General features: G+C 45.7%; 1 protein-coding gene across 2 annotated transcripts in view; it reads left to right on the top strand.

Annotated features, from left to right (window-relative positions):
• LOC142804125 (uncharacterized) overlaps nt 1–18,562 on the top strand; it is a 283,131-nt gene that overhangs the window by 200,704 nt on the left and 63,865 nt on the right. For both annotated transcript variants that reach the window (XM_075890708.1, XM_075890709.1), the window contains one exon: nt 3,935–4,041. In XM_075890708.1, coding sequence (XP_075746823.1) covers nt 3,979–4,041 — 63 coding nt within the window. In that variant the 5' untranslated portion in view covers nt 3,935–3,978. The remainder of the gene's footprint in view (nt 1–3,934; nt 4,042–18,562) is intronic.

Below are 18,562 nucleotides of genomic sequence, written 5' to 3'. Positions count from 1 at the left end.
ATGGCGTCGTAAAGACGTCTTCTAGCCGAATAGGCGACTTCATTTGTCTGCGTCGCCGTCACGGCTCGGTACGCCTCGTTTCCTTCGCGGGCTCATTCCGAGGCCCTAACGATCGCCTATCTGCCACAGAGCACGCGTGCGCGTACGGAACCCACCTGTTTCTCTTACGCAAACTTTATAGACAGATAGTGCCGGCGCGGCTTAGCTGATTTCTGCATGCAGGCACCTAACTTTACTTATGTGCGCCCGTGTGTGCGTACCTGAAAATACGACGAGCATACATCTTGCCTTGAAAAACAGAACAGGGGAAATATACCTTTTGTCATCATAAATCATTCAACATTGTCGTTCTTCTGTTTATTTGTACGTACAGTTCTAATGTTTGTGGTACAACTGTTCTGGATCTGTTAACAGCTATATTTAGTTTCGTTTCTGCTGCAGTTGTTTGAGAACACTGCTTTGTTGATGTCATTTACACTTGCCATTTTCCTACGCATTTTTCGAACACTTTAATTCTTCATCGCGAGTCACCCTGCATGTGTTCTGACTATGGGTGCTGTGGTGTGCAAAATGATTTCGTGCACATGGTTTATCGCTGCTCCGTAAAACAATATATTCGAAACATAATCTGTCAGCACGGGGGTGTCTGGACCAACTTGTGTGAATGCTCCGCTACGTTAACATGAATATGTTTCTAGCTTTTCTACATAGTGTGTTCTTTTCGAATAGCTCTCCTACATATACGTGGCTCACCACCATCATTAGCAGTTCATTTATTTCACGTTTTTTGGTTCTTGTTTTTTTTTCCTTTATAGCCTGAATGTTAAAGTGAGCCGTGTGAAGAATTTTCCCTGGTAGTATCAACTGTAGCCCTGCTAGTGCATCACCATCATTATCATAGGCCTGTGTACGCCCACTGCAGGGCAAAGGCCTCTCCCATGATGCGGAAATCAAGCTGGTCTCCTGTTTTGCATTGCCACGTTATCCTTGCGAACTTTATATTCTCATCGGCCTACCCAACTTTCTGTTGCGCCTTCGTGCGTTTGCCTTCTCTGGGATTGAACTCTAATGTCGCTTTATTTCTATTAGATAATACTTTTGTAATAGTTTCTAGAGAATTGATAGTAAGCTGATTGGCCTGCAATTATTCAAGTACTTGACGTATCATTGAATATGTAGTAAAATGATGTTGGCGTTATTGCAAGATTCTCGTTCCCTTCCCAGGAGTCAAGAGACACTTTGCATATAAGGGGGCCAGTTTTCTAACACAATTTCTTCACCATCAATCAGGAGGTCCATTATTATCATAACATCATCAGTGCAATTGCTTCTTTGCATTTCTTCTCGAGCTTTCCTTACATCCCCTGTCGTTACAAGTACGATGTTTCATTACTCTGGACTATTACTGTTTCGCACGATATAACCCTGACTATTTTGGCTTCTGTACAGCTCTCTGTAGGACTCCTCCACCACCTCGAATATCCTATCTATAATGGTTATGACATTGCCTTCTTTGTTCCTTAATGCACAAATCACATAATTAACTATGCACAAGTTTGCCTTCGTATCTTTTAGAGTCCTGCCACTCTTTACAGCCTGCTCTGTTTTTTTTACTGTTATACCTTATGACCTCAGCTACCTCACGCCTATTCATCAACTTCGAAAGTTCCACCAGGTCTGTTTGTTATGGAAACCTCCCAATAAGTGTTACTGGAATACCACCCAATATCTGTGCCCTTCACTGCCATGTTTCCGGCTTCCTGCGTCTCATGCATCCCAATCTGGCAGATGGGTGGCAATGTGCACCCGCTTTTACCTTTACCACATATGTCTGCAAAGCTTTGAATCAGATCACGATGAGGTGCGAGCAACGCCACCAATAATTTTCACCGTGTCCCAATATGTACTGTTTTACAGTTTGTTCCCGAGGATGGCTTGTGGGGCTGTAAGTTAGTAGTGCATTATGAAAGGCTAGAGCGCACTTATATGTGGGAACTATCGAAGGACGCATCCATGGTACGTCTTGAGTACTATTCCTTCGTGCACGTGTCTATGCGTGCTGCAGCCTTTCATGCGGCAGTTAGTGTATGACGCAGCTTACGGTGTTGCACACTACGGCGCAGTATGAACAGCACATGGCAAGAACAGCCTTACTACAGTCATTTGCACTATACTCATCATGCACAAACAGATGGACTATTGGCTTTTGTTCCAGTTCTTCCTTTTTTTCCCGTTTTCTTCTCCCCGTACTGCAGGGTAGAAAAACATATGCTAGAATTTGTCGCTGACCTCCCTGCCTTTCCCTCACTTTATTGTCTCCTTCTTTCGTTTTAGCTTTCACACTGTTTGTGTGCAAGAATAACGCACATGCCGGTTTAAACAAAGTGTGGGGATGTAGGAGTCTGACCGGTATACTTTTTGGTTGTTGTTCGCTATGTTTTAGCGAAGCTACCTAGAAAAAAAAGAACTGCTGCTAACGCTTTGCGACAGTGTTCATTACAGCTAGCCAGTGACGGGACCAGGGGGGAAAGACGGAAGCTTTGTGACTCGGCATTTACGAGGTTACCGTTCACTCACGTCCGCGGATGAGAGGTTAAATCGGGGGCGACCAGTGCTCGTGGTAAAATTATACGACCTCGGACGTTGCAGCGATAAGCGACGGGTAATATTTGACGGAGAAATTTATGGAAGGCGACGACGATCGGAAGTTAAAAATGAGACAGGCGGCACTGACCATTTTCGCCCATTATTAATACGCACGGTTTTTTTATTTGTTCATTTAATCGCGTTTTTGGTAACGTGTTATTGGTTCCTGAGCTGTTTCGCAGCTTGCTCACTATTTCTCAGCTCATTTTATTTATTCTTTGTTAAGGGCTTTCTTTACCCGCATCAGTTGTTTTAGTATTGCTTTTCCTTCATACAATGCTTTGCTGAACAGCCCAGTTGCAAGGGTGTAAAAAAAAAAAAACTTCTACGTGGATCGTGATATGATTATATCCAAGTGTTTACGTTTAGTCGCATGAAAATAAACCTTTAAATAGTGGAACATGACGTGATCACGGGAAAAGATGACGGACTGCTCGTTTGAAATGAAAAACGTTTGTAACTTTCTTGCCTTGTGCAGCATCAGTATACCGGTAGACAAAGCGTACGAAATAAAAACGGACGTTCCGGAATTCCAACCGCAAGCGACCCGGACTTGCATTGTCTTGAATGGGTGTTTCTTGGGCAGCTGTGTGGGAATGACGGAGCTGGCGATTGCCGTCCAACATTGCACTTTCGCGCAAATGAACAAGAACAGCAACAACGGGAAAAAGCTTTCGTGCTATATTTTCGTTGGTCATTGCATTTAATCGACGCACATATAGCATAAGTATGAAAAACAGCCGTGAAACTTAGCAACGTGCATGAACTTCGAATGTTTGCGCAGGTGAGCTGCCAAAAGCAACGTGAAATGTTTCTTTATTTTGTGAGCTGTCACCTTTGTAAGCACTGCAGTGCAGCCCCTTTTTATATCAGGCATGTGCACTGCCATTCTGCCAAAAAAAAAACAACACAAACACCTTCCACAGCCTCATAATACCAAGGTCACCAAGCACTGCTATACTACGTTTAATTCGTCAAATAAATTGGCTAATATAAAGGTTCTATCAGTAAATAGCAATTTGTGCCTCTTTCAAGGCTGTGTACTTTACGTGAATGTTATTTGGCACTCATTCATGCATGGTTTTTCAGAATCTGGCCTTCTCAGAGACACTGAGTGGTAAGTTTTGTATAAATAAGGTGTATTGTAAGAATAATCTTTGGCTAGATGTCATACCTGAGAATAACGCGAGTGCATTGCTTTCATCGAACAATTTCACTTTACACTTTTTATTTTACCTTCGTGCCTCATGATCCCGAAAGCTGACGTATCTGTGCTTTTTCTTCGCAGAGTGAACGTCGAGTCTTTTCTTTGAGAGCAGCTAAACGAACGCCATGAAGCACATCGTGTTCATCTCAGCCTGCGTTCTCCTCTTTCTCGCCGCCACTGGTGCCGAGGTGGGTCGTATTCTCTTTGAAAAGGTTACTGTTAATGTTAAGGCTCTCCTTGAGGGGGCCTTTGGGTTGATCCTAAATTAGCACCATATTATGTTCATCTGCTGAACATATTATGTTCAACAGATGTTCAAAAAAAAGAGGGGAAAGCGAAAAGCACTAAAGAAGTAGGTTGAAAAATGGCTATCGTAGCGACGGTACGTTTATATATGTCTAAACGCGTGGTTTTTGTTGTACAGCGTACCAGACATATAAATGAAATCATTGCACAAGCCACTCACAAGTGATGTGCTTTTATCTCGGTGCGTGTATGTGTGGATGCTTGTTCACGGAGACAAAGGCAGAAAAAAACGAAGGTGGCTGTTTCACAACAGTCCTCTATACCAACTCTGAGTCCCTTTCGTTGCGTAAGTAGTTTGTTATCTTAACTCTCTGACATCCGTACTTGCCATATAAGTCTTGACGCGTCAGACTGGAAGGGTGGCCGTCGACACGAGCAATAAAAAGGTCATGTGCCGAGAGATTGGGGCATCGCGATCACGCTGCGATGCCCCAAATCACCACATTTGATTTTAGACGTGACTGAGATGTCACTATGACGGCGCAAAACATGACGTCACATGGTCCCATGACAACGTGCGGTCGAAGATGTTCCTAACGCCGGGGTAGTGCCTCGTTAGGTGGAGACCACTTTCGAGGGAGATAAGAGGAAGGGGTAGGGCAGCAAAGTCAATATAAATAAACTGAAAAGTACCGTAAGGCTACCACCTTCGAATCGCCGGGCGAAAGTGCCCGTGCCAATATTTAGGTGCGAAGTGACTCAATGTCTAGCTCAATCCGGTGTGAGGCGCGACCACTCTTATAGCGCATGCGCGCCCCTCCATCCTCTCTCGTCTCCTACGCTCTTCCTCTCTCGCCTCCCACCGCTGATGCAGGCAGCCTCTGCTCGCTGCCCCTCTCTCTCCTCTAGGCGTTCCTCGCCGTGACATTTAAAACCCAATTATGTATGCACATATCCTTTCTCTGTCTCTCCTCTCCTACGCCACCCCTCTCACCTGGTAACGCCGAAGCAGGCAGCGTCTGCTAGCAAGTTTCTTGATTGAAACAATTGCGCCATATGCGCGAAGTGAATGATGATGAAGGAGCTTGCTCCGGAGGTTAAATATGGTAAACCACAAATCCTCCGTACATCCTATCGATCATCATAAAAGTACGTGCCCTATCAGGTAAAATAATTGATTGATACGTGGGGTTTAACGTCCCTAAACCACCATATGATTATCCCCTTCAGGCGCAGCGTCCACATTTGTGGACGCCAACTTCACAGCTCAATATCTCGAAATTTACTTTGAATCTCGCGCGCAACCAGTGCTCTCTCTATCACTACATGTTGCTGCAGCGACCCGTGGCGCCATCTGCCGCAGCTGACACAAAATAACTACAAAAACAACTCTCAAAGATGGACGCCTCCACGTTTTACGGCGGCGCACGTAAGTGGCTCTCACTTTTCAAGCCCTTGCTATGTTTCATTCGAGGTGGCATGAAATTATGCACTTGTCAGTAAGAGCTAAGAGATACCTCATGCCAATAAACAAGACTTTTGCAACTAGAAACTATTTATAACGTCAAAAAGGGTGCGTAAAATACCGCGTCCACGATCGTGGACATTGCGCCTTAGTGCTGCCTTTGTTGCAGGGCAGCCATTTCGCACCGTGTGCGCAGATATGATGGTTATGTGTGATTTTTTGTCTCCAGGACTTGAAGATCATGCTTCAAAACGTCAGAAAGTTGATGATGCGACAGCAGAAGAAATCCTCATGAGAATATCAAATGGAGATATCTCAGATGGCGACTTTTCAGATGACGAATTGGAAGCAGAAAATGAAGAAAACATAGTAAGTTTGCTCGAGATTGTGAGACATTATTTTGTGTTCTCGGGAAACATATGGCACCAAACTGTCTAAAGGTACTTTGACCCTAATTTACGCTGTTTGTTTCAGCCTGCCAATGGTCAGGTGACCGCATCCACGACCACAGCTGCACTGCCTGCACGACCAGACGCCACGGTCAGCTCGAACGCACCTGCGGCATCTACGAAGGCTGAGTTCAAATGGGTGAAGAAAGATTTTGCTCCAAGTGATGTTGACTGCCACTACAATCCTGAAGTAGCCTCGACATGCCAGCAGCCACTTGTGTATTTTAGCAAGTATTTCACCGAACAGATATTTGAAGACCTTGCTGAATTCACAAACAGGTATGTCCTGCAAAGAGACGGTGCCGTATTAGCCACTACAAAAGAAGAGATCAAAATATTTTTTGGAATGCTCATGCTGATGGGTGTTCTGAAATACCCACGCGTCAGAATGTATTGGCAAACTGCAACGAGGATTCCCGCAATAGCCGATTCGATGGGCGTGAAGCGATTCTTCAAAATCAGAGGCGCTCTCCACATAAGCGACGCTAATGAAGAACGGGACCCGAACAGCCAAGACAAATTTTGGAAAGTTAGGCCGTTGCTAGAAGCTGTCAGAAGCCGCTGCTTACAGCTTGTTCCCTTGGAACAGAATAGCATCGATGAACAGATGGTGCCGTTCACAGGACGCATTGCTGCAAAGCAATTTGTGAAAGGAAAACCGAACCCAGAAGGCGTGAAGGTTTTTGTACGCTGCAGTTTTGACGGTCTTGCACATGACTTTGAGTTTTACCAAGGGAAGGGAACGGGAGTGAGCAAAGAACATGCACATCTTGGCCTTGGTGGCTCCGTCGTAATGCGCCTTGTTGAAAGCCTCCCGAAGGCACAGAACATCAAGTGCTACATGGACAATTATTTTACGTCCGTGAAGCTCTTTCTTGAGTTAAAAAAGATCGGCATTTTGGCTAGTGGCACAATTAGGGGAAACCGCTTGGCAGGATGCGTCATGAAAACAGACAAGGAAATGAAGAAAGAAGGACGGGGAAGCTATGATGAGCGGGTTTCCCAGAACGACGAAGTTGTCCTTGTTCGTTGGCAAGACAACGGGACCGTCAACATGGCTTCTACCCACCTTGGAGTTGGAAATATTGGCACCGTGAGAAGATGGAGCGAATCCCAAAAGGTCCACGTTGACATTGACTGTCCAGAGGTAGTCCTGGACTACAACAAATACATGGGTGGAGTAGACAAACTAGACTTCATCATGTCCCTCTACCCAATGCGGACGCGAACGAAAAAGTGGCCTGTGAGAGTGATTTCCCATTTTGCATCTTTTGCGCTCTCCAACAGTTGGCTTGAATACTTAAGGGATGCCAATAAAGCAGGGCTACTAAGAAAAGAGACACTGGACATGATGGCGTTCCAAACAGACGTCGCGAATTGCCTGCTGAACAGCAATAAGCCACAAAAGAAGCGTGGACGTCCGAGCAATGACAACTCCCGAACAGTGAAAAAGAAGGTACCCAATGCTTCACCACTACCAGTCAGCACTGTTCGCTATGATGGGATTAATCATTGGCCGCAGCAAGTAAACATGGCTAACGCACAACGCTGCCGGAGAGAGGAATGCACATCCAAAAGCCGTGTCCGCTGCAGGAAATGCAACATTTTCCTTTGTCTGACATCTCAGAACGACTGTTTTTATTTGTTTCATACCAAATAGACTCTTTCTGATTATTTTTGCGGAAAAGACTTCCTAAGCAGTGTTCCTGCAATGATTATTTGCGAGCCTCCGAAATAAAAGCGTTTGTTTTCTTCTTCTCCACCGTTCATGGGTATTGCAACAAGGAAAGCGAGATGTAAAATATGTATTTACTAGAGCCTATACAACAGGCAGTATGGCGAAAAACCCACGCACAAGCCATGGCGCACCTTCGTCGTCTTCCTTTCCCTGCGTCTTCGTGCGCGCGCTTGGGTAACGGTCACGTGACAATATGACTGCTTTGAGGCGCAATGTCCACATATGTGGACGCCATTGAAAAATTGAACCAATGAATTTTTTTCTGAATTTCTTGTGGATTCCTTCTTTAATAGCGTTATGTATTCATAATCTGAACAAAATTTTTTTTTCGCTACGTCAGATTTAATTCGCGCCTGAAGGGGTTATGGGAGACGCCGTATTGGTGGACTCCGAAAATTTTGACCTCCTGGGGTCCCTAATAGTGCGGCCAAATCTGAGCACATGGGTCTGCAGCATTTTTTTTCCATCGAGAATGCAGCCGCCGCAGCCGGCATTCCAACCCGCGACCTGCGGGTCAGCAGCCGAGTACCACCGCGGTGGGGTGCTCTATCAGGCGCAGCAAATTAGGACTTAGCACCTTAGACCCCAAGTATTACTATTATTCTTGTAATATTCAGGTTCTTGGTATATTGGTATACTGAGATTTCTCATAGGACAGAAATTCCCATTCATTTTTCCCTCCAAATTTTATTACAGTTGTACTTTCATACAAACGGAAAAATTTCTGGCAAGTTTGCTTGTGTGATAATGTTTAGGGTTTCACGCCCTCAAACCACGATATAATTATGTGTGATGCTGTGGTGAAGGGCTCCGGAAATTTTAACCATCTCTTGTTCTTTAACTTGTTCTTCAAAACGGACAGCACATGGGCCCCTACAATTTTGCCTACATCTAAATCCGACCACCGCTACCGGGATCGAACTCGTGATTTTCGGGTCAACATAGTTCAGTATCATTTCCACTGATTTACCCTGGCCGACTGTTCACTTGCGTAAACAAGTCTTGGGATGTAAATTAGTCAGCATCCTACAGATTCAGCCAGACTTATTTGCAGACTACTTGGTTTATTCTGCATTCTGTAGAAAGAAAGAAGAAAGGCAACCCGATAGAGCGCAACTCCAGAAATACCCTCTGCTATGCCCTGTATAGTGCTCATTTTTTTTTCATTTACGTTAACCACCGGCTTCTTGGCCAACCTTCCGTAGTGGGTTAGAGCCAGAACAGAAGCACGAGCATGAAAGCTGTATCTTGCCTAACTTTTTCATCCCTTTTGCTTGCTCGGCAAGTCTAGATTTTACTGGCGTGAACTATTCGGTGAACAACATGCTGGACAAGGGAGATTGCTAGGAACTACACTTCATGGTTAACTGTCGAGGTCTATAGCTTGCTTTTTTTACTATGAATAAGACGCACGATCAAAGCGGAGGAAGGGAACACACCGCACATTAGATGCTTCAAGTGCAGTTTGCAGCAACTCCTTGGCAGTGTGTTGATATAAAAACATTGGAGAAGGAGCAGTAAACAAGTTGTGACGCACGTTACTTAAGCAAGACGTGTGAATTGGACAGGTTAAGTTGGGCATTCGCAGAGGTGTTTCGGATGCTCAACGAAATTTACCTCTTATTAGGCAAATCCGTGGGTAACGCAAGTTGGGAGCGTAGGTGCGCGAATAAACCAACAATCATTCTGCACACAGCGATGCAGCCCAATATCAAAATAGTCTTTCCTGTTTGGCCCTTGTCAATTCCTAGTGGTGCACTTCTGCCTTAGCCTGGCCATTAGGATCGACCGAGGCTATCAGCACAACGTTCCTTAGCCGTACTAGGCGCACGTCGCGAGCGTTCATTCCTGTGGTTGGGCACAGGCACGCGTGTTTTTGAAACGTGAAGCCAGGTTTAAAGTTAAACACAGTGAATTCACTTCGAAATTGCTCCGTTTCTGTCACCACTGTACTGAGAGAAAAGCACCCAGGCTCTTATTCTCTACCCGCAGTGCCCAAGGCCATTACGACATATTCCCTTGCTCTGTGCTCTCGGTCGGTGCATGCCACGAGCAGCATGCGTCTCGTCGTTCAGAACACTCCCCTGTAGGGAACCAAAGCTCAACTTTGTGGAGCGACGACAACGCCGCGCCTGGCCGTGGCGGCGAGCTTCGGAGCACTTGAGGAGAGACGCGGGAGAGGTCGCAGGCGAGTGAGTGTGTTCGCCAAAACGGGAGCGCGTGCGACATGCGCGCAACGCGTTCTGCAGTCGGTGCGGCGAACTTGGGCGCCGTGCCTTCAGCTTGGCGCGTTAAACGAGGCGCTCGCTGTGCGAAGTTGCCTTTCCGTGATGAAAGAAGCGGCCCCACGGAAGCGTCACCCAGGTCCGAAGTACTGTGTTGTGGGCTGCTACAACAATGCAGAAAACACCAAGGGATGATCTCCACGTGTAAAGCTCTATGAGTTTCCCATCTAGTCACAGCCTGCGAACACATCCGCGCTCACGAAAGATAGAGCAATCATGAAATGAAAGGCGAAAAATAAAAGGTGAGCATTTCAACTTGACTCGTTGTGGTTAAACTTAGCTTGCTGCTTCGCAATGACGTCGGCGGGTTATGCATGGCATGGAGGACATGACTCTAAAACTTTTCGGACATTTTAATGCAATGACCCTATAACTTTAGTTTTGAATTATTTTTTTTCAGCACGCTGAAAACGTTTGCACATGACAGTACACGGCTGCTACTGATAGATACAACATCAAAACAACAATTATATGCTTTCCATAAACATTAACACTGCACATTGATAGAGTACGCGGCTTCATGTCGGCAGAATGAAACTTACTTCGAGGCATACGTCGTACACGGTATTATCACGGAGTATTCGAGAAATGCATTTCGCAGTGACTCGGGCGTCGTCGTCTTCCGTCGTCTGCTCCACATCATAAACTTGACTAATGAGCTTTATTTACACCTTTGGTTCGATTCGCTTCTCGGACGTGCTTGTCCAGCTCCGAGATCTTTGTGAAGCCGCACTGCAGGCGGTACATTAAGAGGTGACTCTGACGCCGCGCGCGCTCTCTGCACGAGCACGTAAACGAGTGGCAGCGCAATGGAGGGAAGGAAAAACGTGCCAGCTACATCCCCGATTTCTACTTTTCTACCAAAGATCACGCTGCCTGTCCGCATTGGCAGTGCCACCATGTGTTGCTTTGGCTTCCTATAGCACGTTGAAAGGAGAGTTTGAGATACGCCAAGCCTACTTGGAATAGCGATGCAATCGTGCTGCAATAAAAAGTTTCTGCTCAAGGCTAGCCTGCTACACAACATCGGCTGTACGTATGGCGCATTTTCTCGAACATCCAGTACAACTGGGTTTCATTTCATCTTTCTTTTCTGCACGTACGGAGAGACGTTCCTGGCTGAAAAGAAAAATTGGCTAACGCCATCCTGGGCATTGCAGTTTTCTGCTAAAATGCGCATGTTCTCTAAATGAAGATTTTTCTGCAATTATGGGTGACTGCTTTCATTTACAGAGGTTTAAGACAAGGCCCCTTGATTGTTTTCAAGTGCTTCACTGCAGCACAATAACTGAATGGACCGTGTTTAAAAAAAACTATACATCAATGTATCAGCTGAGTTTCAAGAAGTTTTTACTGACATCGATTCGAGGATGTTGTTCTTGAATACCATGCGGAGAAACGAAGCTTGTTCGTTGGTTCGTTACTAGATCTCCTAAAGATGACATGGCGAAGCCACGCTCCGAAACCTTGCGGTTCAACAATGCTCCCAAAGGGGCGAATACAAAGGGGCGAATATGAAGGTGGAAATGTGTAATGGTTGAAAACGGCTAGATTCGTTATTCCAGCGGCAGGGCATGTGTCATCCTACTTCTCTTGCGAACGTGAAATAACTTAGGATATTAGAAAGGGGGAGAGGAAGTGTTTACGCACGAGCAAGATCTGTTTAATATAGAGCGAAGTAGGCCATCGTGAAGCATTGAGAAACGAACCACCTAAGTAATGGCGGGAACACAGAAAATGAACAAACGCAGCGCCTTCTCGCGTTCCTGTCGTTCCTCGTGCTGTGTGTTTCGCAATGCTTCACCTCATATGTTTAATAGAGCTCCTTTTTAGACATTAAAGATCAGGGGTGCAATGCAGGATGACTCGAGCTTCTCGGGCAGCTCAGTTGGCTCCGAGCTCACCTGCGGTGACCGAGACATCAAAACAGTGCGCAATGCGTGATAGCAGCGTTGATAAAAGTGGCTACACGAACGTGCGTGCCGTTTAAAATGCATGTTGGACATTTGCGGCGGTTATAAAAGAAACACAGCGAGTGAGCACGTCAGCGCCGCCACTGACTCAACATTTTAGCAGTGCAGCGACGTCAGCGTGATTGCTGTGCTGTCTTTTTGCCAACTCAACACGCGCCTCCCAAAGGCGTGTTCGTGGGTGTATGTCCTCTTTCGCACAGGTTCTTTCGTTCCACCTGCAGCACACTCGTGCTGCTCGTTTCGCTTCTATCATGTATTGCGGATAAATGTAAAAACAGGTGGTCACCAGGGGCGCTCGCATCTTGTCGGCAATGCGGCTGTGATTGGATATGTCGGAACCGCGGTGAAATGTCGGGACCACGGTGCGAAACACTGAAGATCGTGTACCGTAACACCACTCCCGTCAGTGTCTACGAAAATAGTAATTCTTTGCGCTTTACCTGGGAAACAGACGCGTTCATGTATATTACCCCGATGACTGTGGAAAAACAGCATTCTCGGCCGACTAAAAGTTGTGTTTCACCAACTTGCATCTACGAACGTCAGACGCCTGCTCATGACCTATCCGTGCCAAGATTTGATTGATTGATATGTGGGGTTTAACGTCCCAAAACCACTCTATGATTATGAGAGACGCCGTAGTGGAGGGCTCCGGAAATTTAGACCACCTGGGGTTCTTTAACGTGCACCCAAATCTGAGCACACGGGCCTACAACATTTCCGCCTCCATCGGAAATGCAGCCGCCGCAGCCGTGATTCGAACCCGCGCCCTGCGGGTCAGCAGCCGAGTACCTTAGCCACTAGACCACCGCGGCGGGGCATGCCAAGATTTCCGTTGCGCATTGTTGCCTTCCTGTCCCATAAAAAATATAACGCGAGCGTCTCCAGAAAGTTCTTGCATATGCACTGAAATTCAAGAAATGCTTTCTTGAATTTGCATGTTTTCAATCGCCCAGTACCTGCTCAGCCATACTTTTTTTTCTGAAATAAGTCTCAACGCTTCACAGAAGCTTCGCATTGTTTGTTTTGTTCAAAAAAATGGAATGTTTTTTTTTTAATTTTCTCTCATATAAAGGTAAGAGTTATTGCATGGTGCTCGTGCGAAAAAGTACATGTTTGGTGTGCTTGCGAAACCGAAATCGCATAAAAACGAACTAGTTGGCGTAGTAAGCCCTGTACAAAAGCTCCGCCTCCGTAGCTTTGGCTGTGCTTCCACAGAACTTTGCTGCCGAGTATAGTTTAATCAGTTGCGAGGATGCGTTTGAGCCGGCGGTTTAACAGGCGGGTTCCTTGTTCGGTTCGTTTTACGTGAACGTATTGCACCGCAGAAATCGGTTCTGGTTAATACCGTTGCATTCACGCCTCTCTCGCTTGCATGAACCTCTTGCCTCGGAACTGCATCGTGAAGCGTTGGATGCGATTTCAGCGAGCGAGGTAGCTGAATTACGTTACATTCGGTAAGTGATCTAAAAATCTAAGAAGCTGCGACCTAATTGAAAACAAGACGCGTATGTTTCAAAAAACAACTACGAAATATCACTGTAAACGTACGCGAAAACTGTCTTCAATTCGTCCGTCGCAAAGGATGCCTGCAGCATGGTTTAGCACTCGCTTGTTCGTATTTCAACAATAGCACGTCTTGCATATGAATCGAATGTTTGGAATTACACGGGGCCAAGAAGCAATTTAATACGCAGCCGTATGCTTAGGTTTCATTTTTATTTTTCCCGCGTGTTTATTTTATCATTGCCGAGATTTCCAGTAACACCCGCTCGTTGGGGTGAATCCTCACATATTATGCGTCGTTTAGGGCATCGCTAATTGCGACGAGGTTCTTGCGTCAATGGATCATTTGCCTCTTTGAGGCGAATTAGCTTTGCCCAATGTGCTGCTCCCCCGAAAACTTCACACTGCATGACTGACCTAATAGTTTTTACACCATGCCGCCTCGCTGGGAGTTAACTCCCAGCGATCTTTAATTGAAGACTTCCTTTGGGACAATTAATATCCACGCTTGTTAGTAACCGGCCCTGAATAATTTGTACTCAGCGGAAGGACAGGTACATCACTGTGTCTTATGCAGTTAATGTTCTGGCATCGTTGTCTAGCTACGCTTTGTTCGAGATGTTCGAAAATCAGATTAGAGGCATTGCTGGAGGTTACCTAAAACAATTATATTGCTTAAAAAGACGTCTTAAGGTTCGCCGTATTCGTTGCCTATGGAACCCTCGCCTGTTCTGTATATGCTAGTCCTTTCTGATTAGTGTCTTCTGAGCAACAGGTAAACAAAATAGAACCAGTTCAAAGAAAAGAAACCTACTTGCTAGAAGTATACACTGGCAGCCTCAACGACTTATCTTTGTAGGAATGCTGCCACTCTACACCACAAAACCGAAATAACTGATACAAGTAGCTTCTTTGAGCTGCCTCTAGCTTCTCCAAGTCGCAGTAAATACGAATACTTAGGACATTTATCTCACTCCCTTGGAAGACCAACACTTCCGAAGTACTCCTATATACCAACCGGATACTCTTCTAACACTACTAATTTCCAATTTTAAGCTTTTTCCTATGGGCAACTAAAGATTGGTATTCACTGAAACCTTCTTCATCAAACGAATCATTTGTAAGCAAGTTCTCCAAAGTGACTGAAAATACAAATAGAACACTTGTTTCACAAATAGCCCTATTGCCATAGTAGAGCAATTAAAGTAGCTAAATGCTGTGCCCATCCATCTCATAAAAGCATATGTGCTTTCTTATTATAATTTTCGCCGGTATCTGTTTGGTGAACTTCTTTTTATTAAAATGATTTCAATATTCTTTCAGTACAATAAGCATTCTGCAATGATACATGTATCGCCCTATGCCAGTAAAATTATTTTTTATGTTCTTTACCTACTGTAATCTCTGAAGAAACTGGCATCTAGTATTCTAAGATAAATAAATAAATAAATATAGTATTACACAGCAGAGCAACTGTATGATTGTACGACCAATAGGAGCTTTAGGCCTAAATTTCAGTACGTTATCAGGGTCAGTTTCTTTGACTGGTGATTTTTTTTTTCTACTTTATGTGTGTCATCGTGCATCTTCGGCAACCAGCACTGCCTGTACTGGTACTCGAGATCTCTGCTCTGCTGGAGGGACCCTCCGGGCAAGTCTCGCTATGGATGAGATGGTGGTGGCCCTGCCTAGGGGCATGGGTAGACCTGCCACTGCAAGGAAGCGGCTCAGCTCTTCAGTGACATCAGAAGCTGCCGATTCCGAGTTTGATGCTACGTCAGATGACTCGGATGCATTTCTACCTACTAAGCATCAACGGTCAAGACAGAAGTTAGCGGCATCGTCCTCAAGTGAAGAGACCGTATTATGCAACAGCATTGTAACTACGACAGTTGGCTATGTGCCCGTCGACGTCACGGAAAGCCTGAACTCTATCTCGAAAGAGAAGCTACATGACTTTTTGTTCAAACTTGCCCCTGGTCTGATTCAAGAAGTACGAGTGAATCCCAGGAAAAATATCATTGCCTTAGACGCAACAGATGAGAAGTTGGTGCAAACCCTGCTAGGTCTATCTCAGCTATGCAACGTCAACGTGCGGGCTTTTGTTCCACAGGGCGCTAATGTAACAGCTCGGGTTATATCGGATGTAGACATAGAACTTTCAGATGACGTTTTGAAAAGTATGATAGTTTGCACTCCACCATGCACAGTCATCAGCCCTCGAAGGTTTGGCTCTCCGAAGTGTGTGAAGATTATTTTCGGGTACGATAAGCTACTAAGTCCCATAAAGGCCAGACTAGCGCGATACCAGGTCCGACCTTTCTTACCAAAACCTCTACAATGCCGCAAATGTCTCAAGCTTGGACATGTACAGTGTTTCTGCACTAGTGTTGTGTTCTGTGCTAAATGTGGCGCAAATCACAGCGTAAAATTTTAAGACAGTGCGACATCTCGCTGCCCTAACTGTAATGGTAGACACTTAGCAACGGACAAAAATTTTTCAGCTCTGAAGAAAAAATGGAAGGTCCTGAAAGAGAAAACTAAAAGATAGCATCACGAGAAAAGACGCCTATCCAAAGCACCCGTCAAGTAGCTGGCAACGGCACAACTGAAGAGACACTTGTACGTCCGAAGAAGGATAGTAAAGTCTGAGTAAACCGGAGCGACGGAGGGACGCGCGATTCCATCATTTTGGCAACATCGTGGCCGGCGCTTCCATCAAAGCCGTCGGACGCAACCTCCTCAAAGGTCGCGCATCATAAAGTGTCAGAACAAGCTTCCGCCAAGGCCATGTCTGCAGTAGAAAATACTGTAAAAAGGGCATGCCAGCCAACGCTGATGCCCCACTTGTAACAATGCTTAAGATGATTGTTAACGTCGTCTGATCTCTCATAGCCGATCGTCGAACGCCAGCATCATTAGCCGCACAACAGCTCTTGGAGGCTCTCGTTCAAGTTCTCGACAGTATTCACTAAAAGCAACGTCAACACCCATCGCAAGCCCTGTGGCTATGTGCTGCAATGAAACGTCAGGTCTCTAATGCCGTGCCATTCTGATCTCGTTCTTAGGCTCTTTGCAATGAAGAATCCGCCGGATGTTGTAGCTCTCCAAGAAACCAATTTGAGAAATGACGAGTTCAGACTTCGGGGTTACGTAGGCGTTCGCAGTAACACCCGATACACGGTGATAGCGTGTGCATCTTTCCAGTGTACAGACACAACGCATCAACGAAATGCCTCGAAATTGTCATTGTGCATACGATCTGATGTTCGTTTTGCAGTGATTGTCGCAAGTGACCTCTGCGACGCCGACTTTTGAATGTGTAGCAGTTGCTATTACTCTCGGAACCACGATTACGACTGTGACAAGCATATATTTTCGGCCAGCGCGATCTTCGGACATCACATCGCTGGAGTACCTGCTATCTCGACGAAGCTCGTCATTTCTACTGTGTGGAGATTTCAATGCCCATTATCCTCGTTGGTGTTGTCGCCCACAAGGCAATCGTGGAGTGGAAATCTATGAGCTTATTGTTAAACATAATCTTCAGACCCTAATGGCAGCTCATCCATAATTGGCGGCAGAGGAAAGGAACAATGCACCATTGATCTTGCGATATCAACGAGAGATGTGCGTCTTACTTGACCAAGCGAAGCTTACCCATGGGGTTCAGACCTTCTGCCCATTTGACTGATTCTAGAGAATTCTCCTAGCAGCCACAGTGCTGCCTACACAGTGACGAATGGGGTCAAGTTCCGTCAGCTGATTGCAGGGGTGCCATCACACGATAACCCGCTCAAGCTAGTGAGTGAATGTCTGCAGCAAGCTACAGCACGACGACTACGATGCATAGACAAGCCAAACTCTGAACTAAAGCTCTTGAGATTACGTGCTTGTCGTCGACGTGCTTACAGAAGGGCACATCGTTCCAAAGGAAGCAATGATTTGACACTTTATAACCACTTGAAGTAGCCATTAGGCGGCACAGAAAACAACTTCATCGAAAACGCTGGGCCGCATTGTGTAGCTCGTTGCATATGGCGAGTGGTTTTGGGAATTTATGGCACACATTTAGGGCTCTCCAAACACCTAAGGTCAGCAAGAGCCCAATTACAGCATTGTGCTATCACGACTGGACAGTCTCCGAAAATTCCTGCGGAAGATTTTGCTAATATTTTCACCGGCCCTATGTCAAGAGACAACACTAATTATCGTTCCGTAACAATTTTACACAGACCTCCATACGAGGTGAGTGAGGCAAAATGCACCCTGGCCAAGCTGCGTCATGCACTTCACCTCCGTTATCATCGCACTGCTACAGGTGAAGATGGTGTTACGTTCCAAGCCTTGTGAAACGTTGATGACGTATTTCATTAATGTATTCTGAACGAATACCACAAAGTGTGGCAAACGAGTCTGATTCCTGCTGAATGGAAATCGCATGTGGTGAAGCCAACTTTAAAGCCTGGTCGCCCTGCACAACACCTGAAGTCATACCAGTCAACATCACTAACTTCTCATATTATGAAGCGGATGGACCATATAGTACTGTTTTGTCTGGGCGCCAGGTTACGGGAGCTCACTTTCTTCCCTGATGTCATGAGCGGATTTCGTCGCCACCGTTCAGCCATCTACAGTATAGCAGATCTTGTATCATCACTTGAATATGCTCGAGCAAACAGGCATTCAGCGTATGTTCTATTTCTTGTTATACAGCAAGCGTTTGACTCCGTACCACATAAGGCGATTATTTGTGCACTGATGAATGGAGGAATTTTAGGTCGTCTGTTACACTTTCTCTGTGATCTTCTATCTGCGCGCAGAATGAAAGGGCACATTGGAGAAGTACAGAGTGAACCACGCGCTTTTAAATGTGGCGTCCCGCAAGACAGCGTCTTGTCACCACTTCTCTTTACCCGCGTACTTGCTGGACTTCCAGGCCGATTACCGCAAGAAAGCAACTTTACTATAGACATAGCGATTTATGCTGATGACATCGCACTCTAGGTCAGTGGTCAGTCACACCATGGTCCACATCTCCGTGGTA

The sequence above is a fragment of the Rhipicephalus microplus genome, chromosome 3 (assembly GCF_043290135.1).
Source record: "Rhipicephalus microplus isolate Deutch F79 chromosome 3, USDA_Rmic, whole genome shotgun sequence".
NCBI classification, from domain to species: domain Eukaryota; kingdom Metazoa; phylum Arthropoda; class Arachnida; order Ixodida; family Ixodidae; genus Rhipicephalus; species Rhipicephalus microplus.
The sequence above is the reverse complement of the archived record's forward strand: the minus strand, read 5'-3'. Positions and strand labels throughout refer to the sequence as shown.